This window comes from Terrapene carolina, unplaced genomic scaffold (genome assembly GCF_002925995.2).
Source record: "Terrapene carolina triunguis isolate 2854851 unplaced genomic scaffold, T_m_triunguis-2.0 Scaffold310, whole genome shotgun sequence".
NCBI classification, from domain to species: domain Eukaryota; kingdom Metazoa; phylum Chordata; order Testudines; family Emydidae; genus Terrapene; species Terrapene triunguis.
The window spans coordinates 5111687-5138451 of NW_020664661.1; the positions used below are offsets into that span (position 1 = coordinate 5111687).

The window sequence follows — 26765 nt, forward strand, 5'->3', positions numbered from 1 at the left end:
TTACAAACACAAGCTTCTTTATTGTAGGAGACACTTGTGTGCTCACACATCAACCCCCCCAAACTTAAAACTCTTTAAAATGTTGACAGTTCAGTCTTTCACGTGCCAGGTGAGGAGGACAGAGAAGGGTATTTGACAGGTCCCAGCTGGGACTATGCTCCAAAAGCCTACCCAGGAAGGCAGAGGGTATTTTCTTCCCACCTTCCAACTCTACAGAATAGCCCTGGTTTCCTGAGCATGTGCATTGCTGCATGGAAAGAAGCCAGTGATGAGGCTTATTGTGCAAGCATGAAGGCGCGGTGCTGAGATGCTCTTTCCAACAAGTTGCAGTTAGTTAATGTGCATGGGGGTGGCTTGTTAGTCACCTCCAACCCTCAATTATCTGGCACTGCTTCTCACACATACCTGGCCTCCTGTAACAGCAGGGCCCTTCGCTGGGGGCAGAGCTGTCTAAGATCTGTAGGGCTCCATCCTGCTGGGAGGGAAAGGGAGGATGGAAATGAGGCCCTGGGTTACCTGGCCCTCTGGCTCTCAACCATGCTGGAGATCAGGCTGTGTTGCAATGGAGAGCAGCACCCCAAGCAGCAACTTGCCTGTCTTGTACTTAAAGCCAGGACTAACTTCTGCTTGCTGTCTCCATTCTGGCACCGGGTCTTTCAGACACTAAAGCACGGAGGGCAACAGGCATTTTACCTTTGCAAAGGGGCTCCTCAGGCAGGAAAAGGGCAACTGATCCAGCCAAGGGGAGAAGTTTAAGGCAAATCGTGTTACATTCATCTCAACCTCCCACCAGCTGCATTGCACATGGCTAGGACAAAGCATGTGTTGGGGAGTCAGATTCCTAGAGAAGACTTGGGGAAATCATTGATGTCAGAACATCCCAGAGTTAAGGGAGTGGAGAGCTAGGTGAGGAAGGAGGCTGGGGGCAGAGGCTTTATCTGTCCTGCCTCTTTAACCTTTCTATTGGGCCAAGGGATTCTCCAAACCCCAAAGTGGCCAAGCAGCCAGGAGTGTCCCCATTTCTTCCATAGCCTGTGCCTCCCCTATGAAAGAACACCACATCTGAAACTCCCCCAGAGTTTGGGGCTTTGAGCTTCTGACATCAGTGCCAAAGGTGCAGGAGGAAGAGGGAAGTCCTACCAACCTCAACCCTGAGCTTCTCACGCTGGTGGCAACATGCCCTGGGCTGAAAAGCACTTTGCTTCTCTAGCTACCCTGCCTAATGGCACCAGCAGGGTCTGCCCTGGGTGAAGAGAAGGTCGCTGAAAGAGGGGGCCTTAAAGAGAGAGGGAAGTAGAAGAAACTCTGCCCCTCTGGAGCTGTGCTTTGTAAAGCTGGAGGTGCACAGCGAGGGAGCTGTAACTGCAGGTCACTCAGGCCTTGCCACAAACAAGCTACAGTACTTTAAATTTCACAGGTCTCAACAGTTAAACTGGCTGGAAAAGAAAGAAACGGATTCATTGAAAATATAAATTTTCTTTGCTTTACAAGGTGGGCGGGAACCTGAACTCCATGGCACCACCAGCCTTTTAAAATAAAACTGTACAAAATTAGGACACCCGGGTAGGATCTGGTGTCACCAGCTCTAAGAAGGCTCTTACCAGGCGCTATGCCAGAATTAGTCAGAAATAACGTGGGAGCATCCAGCCGCTCTTCCACATCCTATGGCAAGGGCTACTTTCTCCCCACAAGAGAGAGGGGAGGATTAAGTTCCAGGCAGGATTGGGGTCTACCATGTCCATTCTGTTCACATGTCCATCCAGCTGGCTTTGGGGGATGGATGGGGGATGGACTCCCAAGCCAACTGCAGCTCAGTCACTTTCAAACTTGATGGAATTGACCTGGGTAGAAATAGCACCTCCGCAGTAACTGCCTCTTTTCTTCTTTGTCTTCTCATGGCGGAAAGATTTGCCTTTGGTGAATTTCAGTACGTTGTGGGCCTTTTCTCCCCAGTCGCCTGCAGCTCCTTTCTGTGAGATAAGGAAGAGGGGGGCCAGGTCAGCACTCAACAGCCAACATGGCAAACACTACGTCCTGCTTTGTATACTACCCAGTAACGACTTCCAAGGGCTAAAGGAGTTTTCACCCAGCTCCTCTGCGGGAGGGGCTGGGAGCTCCTCACAGCCAGAGCCCATGTACTTCCCAGTAGAGCCTCCTGGTGGGGGAGGTTCAGATTGGAGAGCTCCCCACAAGCACCATGAAAACCCTTTCACAGATGACCTGTGTTCTAGGCGCAAAACATGCCAGTTTGTTGCTCTGGCTGGACTCGTCCCTACCTTTGCATCAAATGAGTTGTTAGCTACACGGGAATCCACCTCGATCTCTTCCTCTCTTACTCTTCGGAATGGAACAGCTGGCTGTTAGAGAAAAACATAGGTCACCCTAAGTCAATACCTGCACATGGCCTTCTCTTGGCTGGCCCACATAGCAATGCAGGACACTAAACTGGGGGAAATCCTAGTTGCTCCCTGGTCCAGTTTTCCAGGCCACATGAAATTGTGATCCTTCCCTTTGACAGTAAGGGCAGTACAGAGGGGATCCAGAGGGAGTCCATACAGTCATCCTCAGCCAGAAAGATGCTGGGATCACAATGTGCATCTTCTCTGGGCTCCACATAAGGGGCACTTAGGCTGGCTGAGGAGGGGGAGACTATCTCCTGCAGCCTCGACCACCAGGGAAAGCAGAGCAGATTGCTGGGACTGAGAGACAAGAAAGATTCAGCACGTTTTCTCCTCACTCACCTGCTTCACCTTGGGAAATGAGTGTGGCGTTCTGGTCTTGGTCTTAATTTTCTTACTGTCTGGTGTCTCCAATTCCTGGTCATCTTCGCTCTTCCGCTTCTTCTTAATCGAACCTGCTAAAAACAATAGCAGTTAGACTTCAATGGGACCAGCCTCCACCTGGGGAAGGGGAGCAGCGTCTCTCTCCACTGGGACACGAGTCAGACTGAGGTATGCTGGCACCGTGAGCATGTGCTGTCTGGAGTAGGGTGGTACAGGAACAATGACAGACACTCCATTAATGGCCAATCTAGAGCAGCAGCACTGGATAAGAAACTCTTGGGCAACCATCCTCTAGTGTGTGGAGGTGGCTGCTGGTTACATGCAGAATTTTGTTTAGGAAACCGCTTCTGGAAGACGGCTCCACATATGCTCTGCCCTCCAACACCCACTGCCTGACAGACACCCTTCCTGGCTCGCACAGATTACCTCCATTTGCTTTTCCCTTCTCCTCGCTGGAGCTCTCGGAGCTACTCTCACTGCCACCAGCTGGCTTGGGCTCTGGCTTCTTTGTAGCCGGCGATTTGGCTGCAGGTGTGGATGAAGCCTTTGGTTTCTCTTTCACCAAACTGGAGCTGTTCTGTGTCCCTTTCCCTGACTTCAACCCAGCGACTGGAGTCCCTGCTGTTCTGGGCTTCTCCTCATCATCACTGGAACTGTCAGACGAGCTGCTGCTTCTGTTAGCGGCAGTTGCTTTCTTCCCTGCAGCAGCTTTAGTGCCCCCTGGTGATTTGCTGGCTGGTTTCACTGCTGGTTTGCTCTGCTCCTCCTCACTGCTTGAGCTGTCAGAATCTGAGCTGCCCTCTTTGGGGCCCAGGGTGCAGGGTTTGGACCCTGGCTTAGCTGTCTTGCTGGCTGGCTTAGCTGGAGGGGCTTTCTTCTCTTCCTCAGAGCTGCTGGAGCTGCTATCTGAGTCAGAGCTGCTCTGGGCTTTCTTTGCCACAGCAGGAGGCTTCTTGGCTGCAGGTGGAGCTGGTTTGACTGCAGGCTTTGCAGGGGTCTCATCCTCAGAACTGTCAGAATCTGGGAGGGAAGTTTCCAATACAAGAAGATTCCAGTGAGAATAGCCAAGTACTGAACAGACTTGTTCAGCCAGACCAAAATAGACAAGCAGGAGCAGTAACTGGAATCCCTTCCACACTAGTACCTAAGCAAAACCTGTTTGGTTTGGGACTCTGTGAAAGGTGCAGAATAACAGCCTTAGAGATTTATGGGATCTGCTTAGAGCAGGTGTAGCATGGGCAGCTACCATCTCCTCCCCCCACAAGCACATCTCAACTCTGATCCTCAGAAGTGGCTCTTCCAAGTCAACGGGGAGCTCAGTCTCCATATTCCAAGTGATGCTTTACCTCTGCTGAGACAGCCACAGGGGGACAAGCGGTTGTGTCAGACACCTGCCCACTAGGAACTGGACTGAACCACACATACTGCCAAACAAGAATGACTTTTGGGCCCTAGCAACATGGCTGAAGAGCCCTGGGAACTTGCCGCTAGCACAGAATCAAATGGCACTAACAATCAGAGCTGAGTTGGGGCCATTCCTGTTCCCTCCCCTCAGAAGGGTGGTTTACAATTTCAAGGCAGCACACTGCACTAGCTGCTCTTAAACTGTGCTGCAGCTCTTTAGTGTGGTTTACAAGCACTCTTATGGACAGTAGCTGTTGGAGAAATGGGTTAGAGATGGGACTGTCCTCCTCCTTCCCCTGTATTCTTTCCACTGGAGAATAAAGTTCAGCCCCCGAGTGGCTTTTCATCCAACAAACAAACATACATGCCGAACAGTTCCCCAGTACCCTGTATTTCAGCTATGCGGCAGAGGTGTAGGAGTTGTGAGTGATGAAGCATTAGTGGGTACCTGTTTCCCCACACTTCATGCCCAAGAGAACTGGCACTTTGCATGGGGTTGGTTTTGCATGCTTAGCTTTTATCATCAGGAATTGGTCAGCAAATATCAGGTCTGTTTGATTAGACAGTGTCCCTGTGCCTCTGTATTCTTGGTACCACAGCTGGGAACACACAGACTAGGAGGGTAGCCACGGCACTCACACCTGCTCAGTAGTGGTGGGGGTGAGATCCCCATCCCTTCCTGTCCTGATACCTGAGCTGTCCGAGGAGGAGCTGGAGCCTTTCTTTGCTTGTCCTGGCTTGGAAGGACCCTTCACTGGTTTGGCAGGACCCTTCGCCGCAAGTGATTTGGCAGTGAGCTTGGTCACTACCTTCTCTTCCTCAGAGCTGGAATCTAGACAAGAGAAGCACATCCGCAAGTGTCAGTACATTTCAGGGGCATACCACCAAGTGAGTCCACCAGGGACCCCAGACAGTGGTCATTTTAGGCAAAGCAGTGGCCTTGAGCCTCACACTTTACGGAGGCACCACTGCCACTGGATTTTTGGCACTCACCAGACTACTATCGTCAAGTGAGGTGAGGCGAGGCCAACAGCAGAGCCAGAGAAGGGGCAGGGTGGGCAGAGAAGTCTGATAAGCACTCTGAATGGCCAGAATAGAGCACCACAGCATGTATTCCTGCCTATGTTCCTGCCCCCGTCCCAGGGAATGGAGGCAACAGGAGCTGAAGGACTTAGGGCTGAGAATGTGCCCTAAAGATTTCCATGTTTCTTCTTTACTGGGAGAATGAGGAACAGCAGCAGGAGGTAGGCCCAACCCTTCGTCAGAGTGCGTGCACTGAGAGGGCGCTGAGTGGATGGGGAGTGGTGTAGAAACTACGGGATTGAAGAAAGAGTATTGGCTTCACTAAAGAAAGAGCAAAGAGGGAGGAGAGAGCCAGGAAGGAAATAATGGAGAGAAAAGAAAAGTGTGTAGTGGGGATCAAAGAACAGAATGAAACAGAAAGAAGGGAATCAATGACAAAAAGAAAAGGGGAACAGACTGGAGTGAACTTAGGAAGATGGAAAGGACACCATTTGAGTTTTCTATTCCACACTCCAGACTGTGTTTTAGCAGTGGTCCAAATGGAATTGAAGATTTATTTTAAGAAGATTCCCCTTTCTCCCCACCTTGGACCTGGCATAAGGGGGATATTTTTCACCTAGAGAATTGACACCTGGTTCCAGCCATGACTCTGTTATGGAGGACCTGAAAAGCCCAGAAATGGATTCAAAAAAAGAACTCCTAATCCCGCCATAGGTACTTGTTAGGGAATACCCTTCACCACCCTGCAATCTGCAGACCTTCCTGGACTAGTCACTGTTCTTGTCTGTGCCACTCACTTGTGCTTCCCACCACATCAATACAGGAGGCTGCAGTTTTCAGAGGCAGCCCTTTACCTTTCCATGGACACTGCAGGGAGCTCAGACTCACTCTCACTAAGAGTCCTAGCAGAGAGGTGGTTGGGTCCTTGCTGAGTGACCCTGGGCTGAAAGGGGACATGTGCAGTCACCGCATCAAAAGTTCAAATCCCTGCTCCCTCACTCACCGGAGTCACTGTCCGAACTGGATCCACCCTTCTTGATGGTCACAACAGCAGGTGTTGGGGCAAGGTTTTTTTTAGCCAGACTTGCTTTGGCTGCAAGAGAAATAATTACCATGAATCTCACACAGCACTTTTCATCCAGGGATCTGCAAGAGCTTTACAAAGGAGCGTAGCAAGTATCAGGGGGGAGCCGTATTAGTCTGTATCCGCAAAAACAACAAGGAGTCCGGTGGCACCTTAAAGACTAACAGATTTATTTGGGCATAAGCTTTCGTGGGTAAAAAAAAACATCACTTCTTCAGATGCATGGAGTGAAAGTTACAGATGCAGGCATTATATAATGACACATGAAGAGAAGGGAGTACCTTGCAAGTGGAGAACCAGTGTTGACAGGGCCAGTTCAATCAGGGTGGATGTAGTCCACTCCCAATAATAGATGAGTCTTTAAGGTGCCACCAGACTCCTTGTTGTTTTTGTAGATACAGACTAACAGGGCTACCCCCTGATAGATGAGGAGGTGTCAATTCCAGGAGAGGCAAAGCTGCTTCTGTAATGAGACAGCCACTCCCAGTCCCTATTCAAGCCCAGATTAATGGTGTTAAATTTGCAAATGAATGTTAGTTCTGCTGTTTCTCTTTGAAGTCTGTTTCTGAAGTTTTTGTGTTCAAGAATAGTGACTTTTAAATCTGTTATAGAATGACCAGGGAGGGGAGTGGGAGGGGGGTGGCTCCAGCCACAGGAGAGGCGGGGGGTCTCAGGGCTCCGGCTGCTAGGGGAGGCAGGGGCCTGCATCTGTAACTTTCACTCCATGCATCTGAAGAAGTGATGGTTTTTTTACCCACGAAAGCTTATGCCCAAATAAATCAGTTAATTTTTAAGGTGCCACTGGACTCTTTTTTTTTTTTTTTTTTTTTAAAAAGGAGGGTGGGTTATTAGTCTCTTGGACAGAAAAGACAGGCAATTCACCCGTGGGCAGCATTGTAAAGAACTCAGGACTCCAGATTCCCAGCCCCTGGGATTCCTATCCACCTGCAGTAGGCAGATGTCAGGGCTCCTTGTCCCCTTGCATGGCACACTACAGACCAGGCCTAACTTGCAGCCCATTCTTGGGCTGAGAATGCAGCATCGCACATGGGCACATGCTCCCCTACTCAACACACGCGGGGGATCAGATACAGAAGGGATTTTCATTCACATAACCCAATACATTAACCCAATGCAAGGCCTCTGCCAACTTCAATAATGGGCCAGACTCATCCCTGGCATAACTCCACTGAAGAAAATGGAATTCCAGTAGGGTTTATTTGACCTCATGTCCAAATTAGAGATGGGACTGAGCACAGTCTGGAACTCAAGCTCAGCTCCTGGAGCCTGTTTTGGGACAGATATTAGCTGCTCTGAGACCTTTAAAAAGGCAAAAACAGCAGCATAATCCACAATTGTCAGGTAATTTCAGAAGCCACTCTGTGGCCAGGAACCGACTGTACCCCACACAGGCACTTCCTGCACAATCTAATATGACCCCTTCCTAGCCTCCCTCTCCCCACTACCCACCTGTCGTTCCCTTCTTGGGCGCCTGCTCCATTTCATCGCTGCTGTCCGAGCTGCTGTCTGAGGAGTCACTGCTCTCGGCTTTTTTCCCAGGAGCCTTTGCAAGAGAGGGCTTTGCTTTGCCCTTTCTTGGCTCTGAGACCTTTGGGGGTGGCACCGCACTGTACGGACCTACAAAGAGACAGGATCAGCGGGGGCACCAATGCAGACACACCAGCCCTGCACATTGGCAAATACGGCACGCGTCATGCTGGACTTCTCTGTTTTAGCCAGGCGACGATATAAAACAAGCCACTTATGCTATTTGCTCCTAATCACTTGCACAGTTGTGATCAACTGTTTTATATTCAGTATGGTGGGAGGGGACATCCCCGGAGTATTGCCACTCCTGACTCCTCCAGCAACAGCACCACTCCCCTTTGCTGGGGTGTCAACGTAGCATTCCTCCCTTTTAGATTTGGGTGGCCTAATCCAGTTTCTCAAATGCGGTCACGGCCACCAGGGGGTTTCCCTGCAGCCACAGCAGTTTCCTGGGCAGTGGAGGGGAGGGAAGGGAAAGCATACCTGTTGCTCCTGCATGTGCCACCTCTCTGGAGAGACAGGTCGACCGTGGAACACACAACACTTAAGGAACAAGGTGTGGAAGTGAGTGGGGTGTGTGTGTGAAGAAGCGAGCACTGGGGGGCGAGTGGGGTGTGAGAGAGGAAGCGAGTGGCGGGGGTAGGTGTGGCGGGGGAGTAAGAAGGTGAGCGGCAAGCCAGCAGCAGGGTGAGGAGGCGGGCAGGGGTCTGGCTACGAGTGGGGGAGTGAGGAGGTGAGCGGTGAGTCACCCAGTGAGTGGGGGTTCTCATGGTGGGCAGAGGGGGTGTGCGGGGCAGGGGAATGAAGAGGCAAGTGGCGGGGGTAAGGAGGCGAGCAGTGGGTGGGGGACCGAGGAGGGACACAGGAGGTGAGCAGCAGGTGCATGGGCAGCGGGTGGAGCCTCCCTTTGGGGAGGCTAGCCCCCGCCTCCCCTGGCAGCCGGAGCCCTGAGACCCCACGTCTCCCCGGCTGCTGGAGCCACAAACCCCCCACCCCTCCCGGAGGAGCCCCAGGCTGGCCAAAGCCCCAAGCCTCCCCCCCCCCCCATCTGCCTGGAGGAGCCCCGAGCTGGCTGAAGCCCAGATTGCCCCCCTTGAGGAGCTCCAGGCTGGCCAAAGCCCCAAGCCTCCCACCTGCCCGGAGGAATCCCGGGGCACTCACAGCCATGCCTCCCCTCCCCTCCCCTCCCCAGACCCAAGCCACCCAGATGTGTTTTTCATTATTTGGACTTCTGAAGTAAATTTAAAAATGCTTTGACATAACAGAATTGTTGTACAGATAACCACTTTTACCAAAAAAGCAAAAGAAACAAACAATAAAAAAAAAAGACAAGAATGTGCATAGCACCATATTTGTGTTTCTATTCTATTAGGTCCAGTAAAGAACAGAGACAACTGTGCATTGTTCATTTACTGCTCTGCGCCTCAACTACCTTCCCCCACCCCCCGGGTAAAGAAACCCATCTACATTTCACGCTTGCTTCTCTTTGTTTAATGGAGTCCTAGGAACTGTTATACTAGACCAGGGCACGGGGTCCACCTAGTTCATTATCCAGCCTAATACTGGCCAGCACTACATGCTTCAGAGTAAGGTGCATGAAGCCCTGTAATGCACAATTATGGACTGATCTACCCACAGGGAATTTTCTTCCCAACTCTAGTCAGGCTGGGAATCATGCGTGAGAACAGCCTCTAATAGCTCTCTGAAGAGCAGGATGCTCAGAGACAATGACCACATAAAAGAGATGCAACCAACATAGTTTTCACCTCAAGAGAAGGTCTGGGTTTGAGGTTTAAGCCATGTCTCACCTGGATGCAGCTAGAACAAAGCCCCTGCAGTTCTGTGCTTGCTACCGCCACCACCACTCAGCCTTCTGGGCCACACCAAGCAGAGATGGGCAGCTAAACCTCTCTAGGGCTAGCAGTGGCAGAAGGCCTCCTCTCCACAGTACCAGCAATGGTTTTTGGTACTCACCGGGCTTCGGCTTTGATGTTGAGGCTGGCTTTTCATCCTCCGAGCTGTCAGAAGAGTCCTCACTGCTGGAGCTCGGTTTGGCAGGGGCTCTGGCTTTACCTGGGGGTGCCTGGGTGGCTGCAGGTTTGGGCAGTGGTGTTTTCTTGGGAACAGCCTTATTGCAAGGAAGACAGACAAATACCTTTCTCGTTAAGGAGACTGAGCTTTGAGAGATAGGTGCTGCCCAGACATCACCCCTACTCTGTGTTAAGAGAGTCCCCTCTTCACTGGACATCAGATTTCCAGGATAGAGCCAGGAACTAGGGAAATTTCTCAAATGCCAGGAAGCACATTACAGGCCTCACCATCAGAGCATCAGGATTTCTTACTTCACATTAAATTCCTACACAGGAGACTCTTTGGCTGAGAAGAGGCGAGACAGAACATTAGTAGTTAGAGAGCAAGAGAGATGGGGCACCACCACTCACTGTCAGGGGTGCTGAGACATTAGCAGTGAGGTATCTGGGAGAAGTCAGAGCTCTCTGGGGGAGGTTTCTAAGAGCTTCCCCTGTTGGGGTCCAGCTCTATTTCAGGGAAGTTGCTCTAACACTCTCCCCAGTGGGACTGCAGAAGCAGTGCAGGAATTTGTAAAGCTGGTAGAGTAGCACATCTGGCAACAGGAACGCAAGCCATACAGAGGGTGCAACATGCAGAAGCTATAAAGGGATTCCTGGCTCAGGAAAGAGGAATGGATCACCCAGTAGCAGAGAAGACTATTGGTGGGGCTCCTAAGACACAAAGCCCCAGCAAGATGTTGCAAAAACCTACAATGACTGCATGAGCGTGCACTCAGCTGCTGTGCAGTTTTGGGGTTACTTTACACAACCCTTAGATCAAGGACAGAGAGACTCTTAGATTTCTCTCACACCAATGGAGTCATCCATGCTTGTGTCACCGTTTACCTTTGCTGATGCAGCCTTTTCCTTGTCAGAATCCTCACTACTGCTACTGCTGCTTTCTGCCTTGCCATTGGCCGCTTTGCGGGCAGCTTTACTTCCTGCTGGAGATAAGGCAAAGAAAGGGTTTAGAAAACATGAGAGGTAGGGAATGGTAATCACACTCAATGCAAAAAATGTCCTGGACAGCACCAGCTCCCCACTCTGCACAAGGCAAGACTCTCCAGCCCTCTCCTGGGAAGCCACTCATTCTCCTCCTGTTTAACAGGACAGCTCTAAATAGTCTCTCTGCAGACTGCTTTTTTCATTATAGACCAAATAGAAATCTCAGACTCAATCCTCTAAAGAGGTTTAGAGGAATTTTTTATTATAAATCGGCAACACAATTTGAACCTGCTAGTTTCAGAAATGGGTTGTTACTAAACTGAATTTTGACATTTAGACCCTCACACTTGATCGCCACCAAAATTCATCAGAAATGTTTGCTATACCAACAGCATGTGCATGAACTTGTGAGCAAAAATCAGTTTGGCATAATTCCTTTTCAGTCGACTAAGTACAGAAATGAAGAGACATACATTATGGTTTTAACATCTATTGCTCCCTAATATTCAATTTTGTACAGCATTTAGTAATCACTGTATCATATTAGAAATAAGTTGTGTGCAGTCTAGTTGTAGACACGTTGGTCCCAGGATATGAGAGACAAGGAGGGTGAGGTAATATTGGTCTAATAAAAGATATTACCTGTCCCATCTTGTCTTATATTAGAAATAAGTTAATCATAAGTTATTTTTCCTGTAATATGAAAAAATGCTCATTTTCTTGCATGCTTAGTACTTGTTTTAATATATATATAATGCTCTGAAGTTAGAGCAGAGTTAACAGAGGTGATGCATTTTACAAATAAAGAGAGCAACACTAGTTAGATGAGGTGGTGGTTTATGACACTCATGCTGGTTACAGTTGAAGGAGTCTCAAGAGCTCCATGCCAGTTTCCTACAATCTCCGCATTATTTGCCAAGAATCAAGTGAAGAAAACATGCATGAAGCAGGTGAACAAGGATTGCACAGAGTAAGGGAGGCAACAGCCATTACAAAGAAAAAACAAGATAGCAAATAGAGAGTCCATTGACAGAATTGAGTGCATCTTTCATTCAGAACAGCGTATCAGTCATGTGACACAGAAATTGCTATGCCCATTACACTGACAAAGGCAAAATCGAGAGGTTATAGAAAACAAGAACATCTGCAACTGATATAATCACATGTGGCAAGCTGTAGTGATCCCAATAAATACAAGACAGTCCCGTGCTGTGAAACTCTTGGCCTGGAGATGCTGTATGCTTTGTCAAGAAGTGCACTCTAAACAGACTCATTTCTGTAACTTCACTCAAGATGAATGAACAGATAATGAAGGCAGCTGTATTTGACCACAAAATGAGTGTTTGTTTAGCTGGAGTAAGTGACCTCATAGCCCCTGAAGGCAAGTACTACCTGACTTGTTCCATCCCATTTATGAAGTCCGTGATGAAAAAGAGTGAGGGCACCAAAATTACTGACACAGCAATGCTTTGGCTTCAAAATGAGCTTCAGCATGCAGCCAATCAAGGTCATGGCTTGGCAATATTACTGCAATCTTGCAAAGAAAACTGGCATGGAAATTCCACACTCCTACATCTGCTGTAGATCATCATACACTGGAAAACTCCAAGCTCCTATTAGGGATTTATGTCATTTTATTGCCTGATCAATTGGCTGCTGAGACAAACTCTTAGTTCTAATCAAGTATAAATATGTACCCATCTCACAAACAATGGATTCTTGCCAAGATGACGAGATGGCTACCCCCAAGATGACCTATTTCTGTCACAGGTAATATGTTGCACTGAAAATTCAGGGAGATGCTTTGTCACACACTGGCCACAAAGATTTCAGTATCAGCAAGGATGATGCAGCTGCTTGCATTGTAGATAGCCTGTACAACTTTAACATGTGTGCTTAACTTGTGTGAATTAAAATGTTTATTAATGTTTTGTCATGAAAATATTTTCACTCTTTTTAAAAACCTAGACCCCAGGTTCTTCCCCGGGGTTTCCAATTCACACACATCTGCTCAGTGCAGCCAGGTACCTGATTTTGCTGCTGTTTTAGCTGCCACTTGCTTCTGCGGCTGTTTCTTTGGTCTTTCATCCTCTGAGCTGCTGGAGTCTGAGCTGGAGGAACTCTTAGCCTTCTTCTGGGGCTGGGTTTTGGTGGCAGCTGGCTTGGCCTGGGCTTTGGTTACCTTCTATCGAGAGAGGAAAAACTAATCAGAGTCCTTTCTAGTCAACAAGGCCTAAAGGGACAGAGGAGTGAGAGACAGGACAACAGTCCAGCTGGCACACCCATTCTATACCGATTATCTGTACAGACTTCCAGTCAAATGTTAGACAACCTTGAGTTGGGGGTTCTTATTCTGTAGAGTTGATGCTCTATTTTAGGTGCATAACCCCAAATGTACAGAAAATTCCCTAATCTTCAACAGCAGGAGACACTTTTCACTGCACCTCGATACTTCCAAACTGGAATGATCTCTCTCCCACTTAACAGGAAAGGGAGCAGATGTACCCAACAGAGACTTGAGGATGAGGAGAGCGTAGAGTCAGGGTGCCCAAAGAGGGCACTAAGCCCTCAGACTAGTGACTATCCCAGAGGGAAGAAGAACACCAGAAGTTGGGGTCTGAAAATCCCAACACATGGATGATTATCCTAGATGGCCCATTGGAATCCACCCAGGGTCTCTTCCATGCACGTGAATTTTCAGAACCCAACCCAGAGCCATCAAACAGGGACAGATTTGGGGTTGGTAGCTGCCTGGTGGTCCCCTTCCCTATGAGAAAGCGCTAGTCTGAGGGCTCAACAGTGCTGGCTGGGCACCTTGGCCCTTGTCCTCAGCCTTAATTGGGTACTGGTACCTCAGCTCCGTGTCTTGCTCATGAAGAACACAGCTCCAGATATTAATTCTCAGCTTGGTGGCATCAGCACACAGGGAAAAGGAAGGAAATACTACTACTCTCCCCCCGCACTAGTTACATGCTACTATTTCATTTACAGATGGTGATTAGGGATAACACCCTCTTGTCCTGAGCATTTTATACACTGGTTACTCTGGTGGCAGTGTAAACAAATGCAGACTTCCCCTCGGGTTAAAGGAGCAGGCCACAGCAGTCTATCTCAGTCTCATGGGAGAGAAGCAGATTGCAATACTAGATGGGAAATGCACCCTATAGATCTGCCTCTGCTTTCATTAGAACCAGTCCACCGGCAGATTGCATGTTACAGGACTAACCTATTCGTTGAGCTCTAGTCACATGCTGAGTGCTTTATAGAGAGCTAAGAACACATGTCCTCTACCTCAAAGAGTTTAGCGTGTAAGCAAAATCGCCCTGAGTCTGGATTAAGGCCTGATAAATAGAATAAGTAATCCAGGACGCATGCTCGGTAGCCAACCCCCAGCCCCAAGAGCAGTTCCAGTCCCCACACAGTGTTGGTCCCATTTAAGATTCTCCATTACTGTGGAACGTGCATTGGAAAGGACAGGAAGGAAAAGCTGACCTGTGCTGGCTTCTTTTCTTCCTCCCCAGAGTCCGAATCATCGCTGGAGTCCTCGCTGCTGCTCTCTGCTTTTTTGGCAGGAGCTGCTGCCTTTGCTATCACCTTCGGCACAGGCGCTGACTTAGCTGCTGTGTTGGGGAGAGCAGACACTGATGACAAATTCATTCCCAGCCTCACTGCAGCTGTCATGTCCTGTTCAGAGACTCAGGCATATACCTCAGCTTCCCACAGAGTGCAGCAGAGGCCTCCACAATGACTAGCCAAGGGACAGAAACCGCTCCTTTCTTGCCATGCACAAGCTGTGCCACTGAAAAGGACACACTCTCTGCACTGAGTGCTCATTACAGGATCCAGGTATTTTATCATATCATTTAAAACCAAGAGAGCTGCTTTTTGATGATGGGTTTCCAAAGAAAACTGCTTCACTGAATTGCTGGGCTCTATGGAACTGCCAGGCCCATTGGCTTGACCTGCTTTAGCCAAATCCACTCCTTCCTGGCCAGCGCTTTCTTCCTCTGCTCGATACTGCGTGTAAATTGTCTAGCTAGAGATCATGTTCCTAACGTTCTTTAGAAGATCAAGAGCAAAGCCTTGGTCAAATTCAGGATTGGGAAGGGCCAAATTAAGTCTCAGTTCAGTTTCCTGTTGCTTCATTCCTTCCTCCCCGACTCCTGAGTTTGCTGTCTGCTCCTCATCTCCTGTGAATCTGTTCATGGCAGCAACCAATGTGAGCATCCCATGAGCTGGACAGAATATGGGTGCAACACCAGGCAAAGCTGAAAAGGGGAGCACTCTACACGTTACAAGTGAGGGGCCTAACCCAGGGGGGCACTGGAGGGGACACAGGACCTTGAGAGAGGGGGAAGTCGCACATCCTTGGCAGAATACACAGACACCAGTGTTTTCGTTTTCCTTAGCTGACCCCCAGCTGTCCTCCATCCACCAGGAGGTCTTGAGGCAGGGCAATACAAAGACAAGCCTGATCAATGGAGGCTAATGCAGGAAATTTCACTAAGTACTTCCTGACTGGCTGCTCTGTGGACCAATTCTCCTCTTTTGAGAGTTTTTTTCCCGATTTACAGACCATTTAATCCCTTCCCTGAGGGCCCTCACTGCAGTTAGTAAGGCCATGTCTACACTTACAAGCTTACAGCAGCACAGCTGTACCGAGATAACTAAGATAGCTTGTTTAGCCGCGTTATGCTGACAGGAGAGCGCTCTCCCCTTGACATAATAAAACTAGCTCAACTAGTGGCGGTAGCTATGTTGGTGGGAGAGCATCTCCTGCCGACATAATGCTGTGCACACAAGTGCTCATGCTGGCAAACTATGTTGCTCAGGGGTATGTTTTTTCACACCCCTGAGCAACATAAGGTTTGCCCACATAAGTGCTAGTGTAGATATGGCTTAAATTCAGCTCAGCCCTAGCGTAAGCAGGCACATTTCTCTTCACTTCAATTAACCTGCGAAAACTTAAGCCAGGGCTGAATTGGACCCACTATACAGCAGCAGAACAAGACAGCATACTTTAAGCACCAGGGGAGTTCTCCCTCTCATGTCATAAACCTAGTAAGTTAGACATGAAAAGGAGTTGAGGAAAGCGCACCTAGGAGCACTGGGACAGTGGCAGGGGATGGAGAAGACTGATAGGAAATAGCATGTCCAAACACAATGAGGTTCAGGGTAGCGAAGAACTGGTACTCCAGCACCAGCAAGCTGGATAACAAAACTTAAAATAAAAAAAATTCTTAATTATGATTTTAATTTAAATCAGTTTTATTTATACAATGCTAGTTCTTCACTTTCTTCCCATTTTATGATCCTATTTCTGAAGCTGATGTTTTGTATTTATTTCTTTAATTAGTTTCCTAATTGTTAATAACATTTCAGATTTTACATTAGCAGCATGAGCACGTAAAGTGAAAAGTGCAAATGTTGGTGGATGGCACAGATCCTACCAGAACTGAGATCAGGCAGTTCATGACTGCTATTCAAAGACCCAAACACCAACTGCAAAGCACCAGCTCTGAATCCAGCCTAAGAACTTTTCCCAAGTTACTTTGTGTGTCATTTGCCCAACCCAAAGGTTTTCTGCTAAGAAGTTTCACAGTGGATGCTCATCTATGCTGAAAAAGACAAGTCCGGGGCCTCATTAATATCTATACTGTGAGAACACCAACTCAAAATTAATAAGCAATTTTAAAAAGCAAGGTGGTGCAAATCACACCACCTTCCCACACATTAAACTTCCCCAAGTGAAATTCTTTGCTATTCACCTCCATTAGGGTTTGAAATCAACAGGACTTGTGTTCCTGCATCATTTAGGTACCTAAATATGAGCACAGGAGCCTAAATAAGCTATTTTTGAAAATTATGGACTGTGGATAAGCTCAAAGTAACTTTGTTAGTGTACTGGAAATCTAAACTTTTCATTACCAATAAAGCAATTTTGTTTTAAAGTGACAGACTTCAGACCACTAAGGGTTGCAGTTTTAATCTCTATTGCTGCAAATACTCATGCATGTTTAACTTTGAGCAGCGATTCTCAAACTGTTGGTCATGACCCCGTTTTAATGGAGTCGCCAGGGCTGGCTTAGACTTGCTGGGGCCAGGGGCCAAAGCCAGAGCCCAAGCCCCACTGTCTGGGGCCGAAACCTGATGGCTTCAGCCTTGGGCAGTGGGGCTGAGATTACAGGCCCCCTGCCTGGGGCTGAAGCCCTTGGCCTTCGGCTCCGCTCCTGCCACCTGCGGGGAGTGGGGCTTTGGCACCCCCACTCGGGGTGGCAGGGATCAGGTGGGCTCAGGCTTCAGTTCCCCCTCCTGGGTTATGTAGTAATTTTTTTTTTTTTTTATCAGAAGGGGGTCGTGGTGCAATGAAGTTTTAGAACCTCTGACTTGGAGCATGAATAGTCCTGGTTAAGTGAATGGGACCCTTCATGTGGGGAAAGTTAGTACCTGCCTAAGTGTTTGCAAGATCAAGGTTTTTATTTTCAGTATTCTGCCTACAGCAGCTCATGTAAAATACCCTTTTAAAAGGCATTTAAAAACATTTATAATTTAGTTCAGTGGTTCTCAACCAGGAGTCCAGGGCCCCCTGGGGGGCTAGGAGCAGGCTTCAGGGGGGCCACCAAGCAGGGCCAACATTGGACTCGCTGGGGCCCAGGGTAGAAAGCCAAAGCTCCACCTCATAGGGTGGAAGCCGTGAGCCCCGACACCCGGGGCCGGAGCTGAAGCCTGAACAATGTAGCTTTGCAGTGGCCCCTACAGCATGGGGTCCCAGACAACTGCCCTGTTTGCTACTCCCTAATGCCGGCCCTGGCTTTTCTATGCAGAAAACTAGTTATTGTGGCACAAGTGGGCTGTGGAGTATTTATAGCATGTTGTATGGGCCTCAGAAAGAAAAAGGTTGAGAACCCCTGATTTAGTTCATTATACATTTTTGACTAAAATTGCAATAGGACAAATTTTCCCATTAGTTTTACAAAGTCTCGACCTGATTTATATAAATTTTCAAAAATCAAGTGATTTAAATCACGATTTAGATCGTTCTACCATGACCAACCACCAGGAAGAACTCACTGGAGCAATCACGAGTCTAATTCTACCTACATACTTCAGTAATGAGTGCTATAGAAAGCCCCATGATAGGTAATCAGTTCTGGTATCCGGCAGCTCACAGGACAACTGCAGTTAAAGCACCCATCCAGCCTCAGCCAATGTGCAGATACAATATGCCTCCAGCTGCTACAAAGCCTGATTTATACTCATAGCAAGCTTAGTACTTTACTTATAATCAAACTGGAAAAAAAAACATTATGAAGGATGAGTATGTAAAGTGAAAAGTGTAAGTGATTGGGGATAGGTACAGATCTTACCAGAACTGAGATCCTGCAGTTCATGACTGCTGTTCAAAGCCCTAAACACTACCTGCAAAGCTCTGAATCCAACCTCAGAACTTTTCCCAAGTTTACCATGCCCACTTGCCCAGCCCAAAGGCCTTTTGCAAACCCCACCTGACTTCTTGGCTGTGGTTTTCTCATCTTCTTCACTGGAGCTCTCATCACTGCTCGAGGAAGATTCTTTCTTGGACTTCTTTGCAGGGGGTCCATTGGGAACAGCCTTCCGTTTCTTAGCATCAGGGGATCTGTGGAGGAGAAAGACAGTTCTAAACAGTTTCTCCCAGCTCCAGAGAGCTTCCTAGCATTTCGCCTGTTCTACTACAAGCAAAGCAGCTTATCCCTCGAGAACACTGGACCCTCCCACATTCCTGTCCATTACTTGTATTACAATAGCACCTGAAGGCCCCAACCAGAACTGGGGCCTCCCTGTGCTGGGCACTGTACAGCATAAGAGACAGTCCTGAGGAGCTTACTATCTGAATAGAAAAGACAGACAAGGGGCTGGAGGAAGGGATACTACAAACAGAACGAACAATGTGACAATTTGCCAATGTCATGTTAGTTCCGTGATTTTTCTTTTTTATATCTTGGTGGGCAGAATGTTCAGTTGTACTCAGGTGTTTGCAGGTACAGGAAAGGACTGTTTGTATATTGTTGTGTGCAAGTGGCAATGAAAAGTGGCTACAGCCTCTCAGTGAGGATTCAAGACCTGGTCTATCTGCACTAAGAGTTCTCTTTATACAACAGATAACTTAGTTCTTTAGAGCTATGATAAGATGCTAATTAAGAGGTCCTCCAGTTAAAATAACCAAAGATTTTACATACAGTATGTTAAAGGATTTTATTAACTTATATGGCTTATTACAGATGGTTGTTTTCAATTCTATTATTTTACAGTAGTACCTTTAATGCTCATTAAAGATGCAACTGAAGGTGTTGATGATGCTTACACCAAAGGCTAATAAATTGAAGCCATAGGTTATACTTTGCATTTATACTCTCAAAAATACAATCACTGTATTATGCATACTTTTATTGGTTCTTCATTTCCCTATTTTCTGATAGTTACCTTAATTTTAAGTTTTAATTTATGTTTTATATGTGCAATTAATTTTCAATTTTGCTTTTCAGTTCCTCTTTTGAAGGCATTAGCTAGACTAGATAATAAAAAGAGGGGATTCTTACAATGGAGAAGTACATAATGTCACAACTGCCAGGTTCAAGTCATTTGCATACCAGTCTCCTCTACATCAGGGTGAACCTGTCAACTAAATAGATTTATTCAACACAAAATAAGGGATCTCTTTGTTCAAGAGACCCTGAATCTGGAAATACGTGTCTTGGGTTTTAAAAACACATGAGGGAGCTGGGTAGAGAAAAACAACAGAACCTGTGAGAAAATGAGAAAAGCAGAATGCTTATCTCCTCAGGAGTTTATCAGGATATTTCCTCTCCCTGCACTAAGGGGTAGAAGATTCACATGCTGCCTGACCTCATTTTTCCAAGCATCTCTGGTGTATGAATAGTTTGTTTTAAACAAGATTCTCATTCTGGGGTTCATGTGAGAGATCAGATGGGGGTTCCTAAGCTCACTACACATAGCCCTCTGAAGCACTGGCTGTTGCTTTAAGCATAACCACCACCCTCTGAATTCCTTCCTGAACACAGCAACTGAGGCAGCTCCCTTGGGATCATGAGCCTGCAGACCTTTCCAGCTCGCAGGAATACATTTCTGCTTCAAATTGCCCTTGGTCCCCCATGCTTCTTTCATCAGTTGGTTCAGTCTCTAATAACCTCACCTTACGCTCACTAAATAAATTCTTGTCTCAGACAGCAATAAGCTCTGGTGTGGAATAAACAGACTCAGGGGCAGAGAGCAGTGCAGCACTATGGTGTGAGGATTTGGGAGTCATAGCGTAATTACCAGACTTGGACTCTAGACCAACCAACCTGGCTTCCGTAGTACTTTTGCAGCAATGTATCATAGCTGGGTGTGGACCAGCAGGTTGCAGGCACATGCCTCAGCTATGTCGTGAGGCTGAAGACATAGGGTCTAACTACTTAAAAAGTTCACCAATAGCTTCTTAATGGCCACAGCTGGATTAGCTTGCAGCATGGCTCATTTTACAATTCTCAAAAACAAGTAGTTTTGTGGGGTTCATGCATATCTACTAGACAGTAACCACTAAAAGAAAGAGGGAAAACATTATAATACCTTATTTTTACTGTTTCTCTAATCCTTTTAAGGTTTCCTGAACTATCTGGCTTATTTTCCCCACTCCCTAGCTCTTATCCTGAGATCAGCTGCCCTTTCAACAGCTGTTTTGTTGCCCAGCAGCAACTTTAATGCACATTATTTTACGAAAACTAAGGATATGTCGTCATTGCACAGTTAACATGGATTCTTACCTGGTGTGAGCCTTACCACCTCTACCTACACAGAAAAACCTGTGACCCAGATTTGGAGTTCTTTAAGCCCAAGGTTGCTTATCCAACTGGGGGTAACTGCCCAGTGAAGTCAGACCTTAAGTATGGAATACCAAACAACTCACATTTTAGCTTTTCACTTGAAACAGAGTTAAAAGTGGCTAAAAGGGCCATAAGCTGCTGCTGAAATGGCAGCCTGGAACTTTGTGGGCAGAAGGCAGATTAGAAGTGCCCCGCAAATATTTTTTAAAAACAGGCCTTCTTTATAATGGATACAGATGGCTGGGAACTTATTGTTTATATCTTTACCGCAGAAATACCAGAAGCTTGGTTTCCTTGGGTTTTGCTGGAGCACCTTTGGGAAGTCTCAGGGATTCTATTGGGAGCTCTGTCAGTTTGCAATAGAAAGTAACCAAAAGAAATGTCCCAGATATGGACAGGCTAAGTCTGTCTCAACAGATATTCCAGGAGGGGAGACACTTACTTCAGCCAGTAATTGAAGACATCCAAGAGAGAAGCAGCATTAGGATCCTGGTCTGTCTGTAAACCAGAAACATAAAGGAATATTAGCACTGACAAACCACACAGACTTCTCTAAGGAGTGCCTCCTATACTGTCAGTGGAATGGAAAACTCTGCCCCACAGGCAACTACTTCTGCATTGATGTATAACAGGTGGTAGATTTAGCAAGTGGAGTGTGTTGCTCATAAAACACCTTCATAAGCATTAGAAGCTAAAGTTAAGAAGCCTCTGCGCTATCTTAAAAATGAGACAACTTGAGTAATTTAGGACACAAGATTCCACCACCTATAGATTTATGAAAATCTAAGGCCAAGATTCTGCAGACACTTCAGCTACATCTGCACTAGGAGCTCTTTAACTGGTATACTATCCCAGCAAAGTGCTTCTAGGGTGGACACAGCTTATACTGACAAAGCTGCGCTTTGTACAAGCACAGTAAATCCACTACCCAGAAGCGAAACAAGCTACATCAGTAAAAGTGCAGCTTTGCTAGAATAGCTGTGTCTACAGCAGCAACTTCTGCGGGCATAGCTGTCAATCAGGGATCACTCCTCTTCAGACCCCTGGCCAACCCGACAAAGCTGTGCTGGCAGAAGTTTGTAGTGCAGATGTAACCTTATTCTTAACTTTGCGCACTGAGTAGTTTCATTAATGTTAATGTGACAACTCAGTATGTAGAGTTAAGCATATGCTAAAGCCTTGCAATAATGTAACCTAATGGGAGGGGAAAATATCTACTTAACATATTGATTGGATAACAAAAAATATTCCATAAGAGTTATCACTATTGGTATCAAATTATGAAGAGACAGGAAAAAGTGGGGAGAGAGCAGGGAGAGCTGCAGAAAGCTAGGGGGAGTCCTTCCAATTTTGCAATGACTTTCCACCGTTTTCGTTGCAATTTCAGTGAGGTTCTGTGCAGAGACTCGTGTCTCGAATACAACATACAGCTGGCCTGAGAGGAAGATAAATGTGAAAGTACAGCATATGGGTGGAGGCAATTTGCCCCAGGACTCTCAATTTATAATGACATGACATGTGTCAAACACTCCAGTTGAATGCACAACCCCCTACCCCCCCCCCGCATGGAACAGCCCCCGCCCCATCCCACCGAACCCCTCTTTCCCGGTCCTTCCCTGTACAGGTACCTCCCAATTGCAACCTCCCCTATCCTCATGGCCCCCCTGGCACAGTTCCCTCATCCCACCAGGACCCCATGCCTTTAGGGTCTCCTCCCAGTACAGCCCCCCCACACATGGCCTTCCTCCCACACAGCCCCCCAAGGTCTCCCCGGCACAGCTCCCCCGCAGGGTCCCCTCACTTCAGCCCCCCGTCCGTCGGGTCTCCCCCGAGCCAGCCCCCGCTCCCCACACTTCAGGGCCCTCTCACCACTCCGGCCGCCCTGCCGAAGGCCCGCGCCGCCCCCTCGAAGTGGTTGTCACGCAGGAAGGCGAACACGAGCGGGAACAGGTCGCTGGGCACCACACGCGACTCCGCCATGCTTCCACGCCGTCAGCCGGCCGCCCCTACCACGTGTGCCGGCCGGGCGAGGGACGCACTACGTTGTGGGGTCATAGGTCAAACGGAGCCTCGGAGGGGGAGATGGGGGTGTGTGTATCCGCCATCTTGTTATAGGCAGGAGCACGGCCCCCTCCCTCGCCGAGAGCTCCTGAGCGCCACCTGTCGGGCCAGCGGCTGCAGTGCACCCGGCCGCGCAAGGCACGCAGAGGAGGTCTCTAGTGAGAGGGCGGGAAGGTGCCTTGGTAGAGGCTGACAGCGATGGAAGAGCAGGGAGGTGAAGAGTAATAATGTCCCTTCCGCCTCCAGCATCTGCTAGGGCACGGCTTTGGGCTACCCCACATCTGAGCACGCTGTAGCTCACCCCAGGAACATGCCACCTGGGAAGGGGCAGCCAAGGGTTTGGAGCAGCCGGGTGGCTGCACGGGGGCCTTTTGGAAACCTCTATTGTCACCGATGTGCCTGAAGTTTCGGCCGCTTATCTGAATTGTTGGGGTTTATCTGGGTCTCGACAAGATTAAGATCAGGGGATCTGAGTTCTGGTCCCAGTTCTGTCGCAGGCATCCTGTGACCTAGCACAGTTCATGGCTATTCAGCAAGGGGGAGGGATAGCTCAGTGGTTTGAGCATTGGCCTGCTAAACCCAGGGTTGTAAATTCAGTCCTTGAGGGGGCCACTTAGGGATCTGGGGCAAAATTAGTACTTGTTCCTGCTAGTGAAGGCAGGGGCCTGGACTTGATGACATTCTAGGAGATAAGGATATCTCCATTAATTTACTATTTATTTATCCCACCGGCTATGTGTGTCCAAGAGGTTCTTGGGAGGAAAGTAGTATAAAAGGGCTGCTATGTGGAGGATTCTTTTGGTGTGGAGGTTAATTAAATGACTCTGAAGCACCCCAGACTTAACTGCTGAATGAACTAACTGTAAAATTACCCCACCAAAAACTATGTCAAAAGAACATTAAGGTTGCAAAGTGATAAAGCACCCAAATTTAGGCATTGCCAGAATTAAGGTTGTCTGTGCAACTTTAATTTGACCCTCTTGTCCATACACTAATTTGGGGTGCCCAATCTGAGACAACTAGTTGATTTTTCAGAGTACTTTGCTATAGGGTAGCAGTCAACTGTCTTAATCATGAGATTATCCTTTCTTTTCCTACAGTACCTTCCCTTATTCATTACACAAGTTCCAGTTCTGCAAAGCAAGTCTCCTTCATTACACAGCCCTGATTCATTTCCAGATTAGCTCCATCTTGTACATGGAATGAGGCAAGGGTCCTATGAAAAATAGTATATGATCCTGTAATTAAAAATGATCACAACACATAAACACAAGGAGGCTGAAATAAGGTTGCACAGGCACACTTAATTCTGGCTTTTTCTAACTTCGGGGTGCTTGATGTTGTAACCTTAAGGTTCTTTTAACACAGTTCTTGTGTGTGATTTCCTAGATTTAAAAAATAAAAAACAAACTGAATCCAAATTTCCCCACACCCAGGCTTATCTTCTTATCCAGCCAGTCCCAGTCTCCCCACCTTCCCCAGCTCCTCCTCCAACCTCAGTGATTCCCCCCAGCCAACTGGCTCACAGTCCCCACCACTTTCCCTCATCAGTTCCTGTCCCCCTGCTTTTGTTCTGCATTCAAATCACTGCTTAATTCAAGATAGTTAAGTCCCAAGCAGACTGCGAAGAGCTACAAAAGGATCTCACAAAACTGAGTGACGGGGCAACAAAATGGTAGATGGCATTCAATGTTGATAAATGCAAAGTAATGCACATTAGAAAACATAATCCCAAGTATACATATAAAATGATGGGATCTAAATTAGCTGTTAACACTCAAGAAAGAGATCTTGGAGTCATTGTGGATAGTTCTCTGAAAACATCCACTCAATGTGCAGCGGCAGTCAAAAAAGCAAACAGAATGTTGGGAATCATTAAGAAAGGGATAGATAATAAGACAGAAAATATCACATTGCCTCTATATAAATCCATGGTACGCCCACATCTTGAATACTGCGAGCAGATGTGGTTGCCCCATCTCAAAAAAAATATATTGGAATTGGAAAAGGTACAGAAAAGGACAACAAAAATGATTAGGGGTATGGAATGGCTTCCATATGAGGAGAGATTAATAAGATTGGGACTTTTCAGCTTGGAAAAGAGACGACTAAGGGGGGGATTTGATAGAGATCTATAAAATCAATCATGACTGGTGTGGAGAAAGTAAACAAGGAACTGTTATTTACTCCTTCTCATAGGCACCGACTTCCCCTCTGCCTGGTGGGTGCTCGACCCCCCCCCCAACCCTGGCCCCGCTCCTCCCCCTCCCTCCCGGAAAATCCTAAGCGCTGCCAAACAGCTGTTAGGCGGCGTGGGGGGGGAGAGGAAGCCCTGGGAGGGAGGGGGAGGAGCGGGGGAGGAGCGGGGACGCGGCGTGCTCAGAGGAGGAGGAGGAGAGGTGGGGTGGGGGCAGCAGTAGCTTGGCTGCCGGTGGCTGCGGAGCACCCGCTAATTTTTCCCCGTGGGTGCTCCAGCCCCGGAGTACCCATGGAGTCAGCGCCTATGCTCCTTCTCATAACACAAGAACTAGAGGTCACCAAATGAAATTAATATGTAGCAGGTTTAAAACAAAAGGAAGTATTTTTTCACACAACGCATAGTCAACCTGTGGAACTCCTTGCCAGAGGATGTTGTGAAGGCCAAGACTATAACAGGATTAAAAAAAGAACTAGATAAATTAATGGAGGATAGGTCCATCAATGTCTATTAGCCAGGATGGGCAGGGATGGTGTCCCTAGCCTCTGTTTGCCAGAAACTGGGAATAGGCGACAGAGGATGGATCACTTGATGATTACCTGTTCTGTTCATTCCCTCTGGGGCAGCTGGCATTGGCCACTGCTGGGAGACAGGAAACTGGGCTAGATGGACCTTTGGTCTGATCCAGTATGGCTGTTCTTATGTTTCCTCCTTCATACTGCCTGGGTGCTCTGGGGCAGAAAGGGGTGAGAACACAGGAGCGACGGGTTCCCTGCTCTCACTGCTGCTGTACGAGCAGGATTTTATAATTGTACTATGAGAATTAATGTATGATTTGATTTCATCCTGCCAGCCACCCTTTTTGTATTGTCAGAAAGGAATGACAAACCAGAACAATCCTTATGACTGATTATGGTCACCCTTTTGTTTTAGGATAAGTTATAATGTCTACTATGGTTTCCTATATGTATTACAAATTAGGCACTCTAGTTAAATATACATTTCTTTGTTTTAAGGTTTAGAAAGTAAGAGACAGGATCTTGTATTGTGTCTATGTTAAGGAGATTAGAGGAACGTTGAGGGCCTGAAGCCCCAATGTGAATTGTTTTAGTTATAAGATTTAGCAAGGCTTGATTTACAATGTATTCTGCTGGATATACAATATTGCTGTCTGTATACCTTTGAAGGTTTCTGTAAGAGATTGTTTGTGTGAATGAGGAATACATGCATCAGGAAAAGATAAGGTGTGAAAGCCATCACAAATGTCCAGATGGTCAAGAAAAAGTGAGAGACTTGGAAAAACCAGGAGACAATCAGAAAACCTCCATTGTATCTGATGCTAAACACGTTAGCAGCATTGACGACCTCAGAGGTGAGGCAGGCACCCCCAAAAGTGAGACAACAAATAGGAGATAATGATGGGAAGCCCGACAATAACCATCAAATGATAACAACAGAAAACCCCAAGATTAACACCACTTAAGGACTAATGATTACAGGATGACATTGCAAAATGCATGGACTCAAATGGGAATTTACAACTATAAAGCTGGGGTGTTTTGCCATGGAACTTTGGGTTCAGTCCTGCAAAGCCTCGGAGCATCGGATCGCGACCGACAGGGCCGGCTCCAGCATTTCTGCCGCCCCAAGCAAAAAAAAAAAAAACCCCGCGCTCGGCGGAGGCATTTCGGCGGCAGGTCCTTCGCTCCTAGAGGGAGTGAGGGAACTTCCGCCCCCGAATTGCCGCAGGTGCTGCCCCTCTCCCTTGGCCGCCCCAAGCACCTGCTTGTT

At 47.6% G+C, this 26765-nt stretch overlaps 1 protein-coding gene across 3 annotated transcripts; it reads right to left on the minus strand.

The window, feature by feature from the left end:
- NOLC1 (nucleolar and coiled-body phosphoprotein 1) lies at positions 1 to 22712 on the minus strand. Of its 3 annotated transcripts, none has more exons than XM_026657805.2 (14): positions 22586 to 22712; positions 21159 to 21214; positions 18362 to 18492; positions 14349 to 14476; positions 12885 to 13041; positions 10758 to 10852; positions 9817 to 9970; positions 7765 to 7932; positions 6214 to 6303; positions 4879 to 5019; positions 3210 to 3803; positions 2742 to 2857; positions 2277 to 2357; positions 1 to 1970 (listed from the first exon to the last, which is right to left on the minus strand). In XM_026657805.2, exons 1-14 carry the CDS (start codon positions 22694 to 22696, stop codon positions 1812 to 1814), a joined length of 2181 nt encoding a protein of 726 aa, XP_026513590.1. In that variant the 5' UTR covers positions 22697 to 22712; the 3' UTR covers positions 1 to 1811. The 3 variants fall into 3 exon arrangements, with proteins under 3 accessions (XP_026513590.1, XP_026513589.1, XP_026513588.1); XM_026657804.2 differs by having other exon boundaries at positions 2742 to 2854; positions 10758 to 10855; XM_026657803.2 differs by having other exon boundaries at positions 10758 to 10855.
- Between the last annotated feature and the right edge of the window lie 4053 nt (positions 22713 to 26765).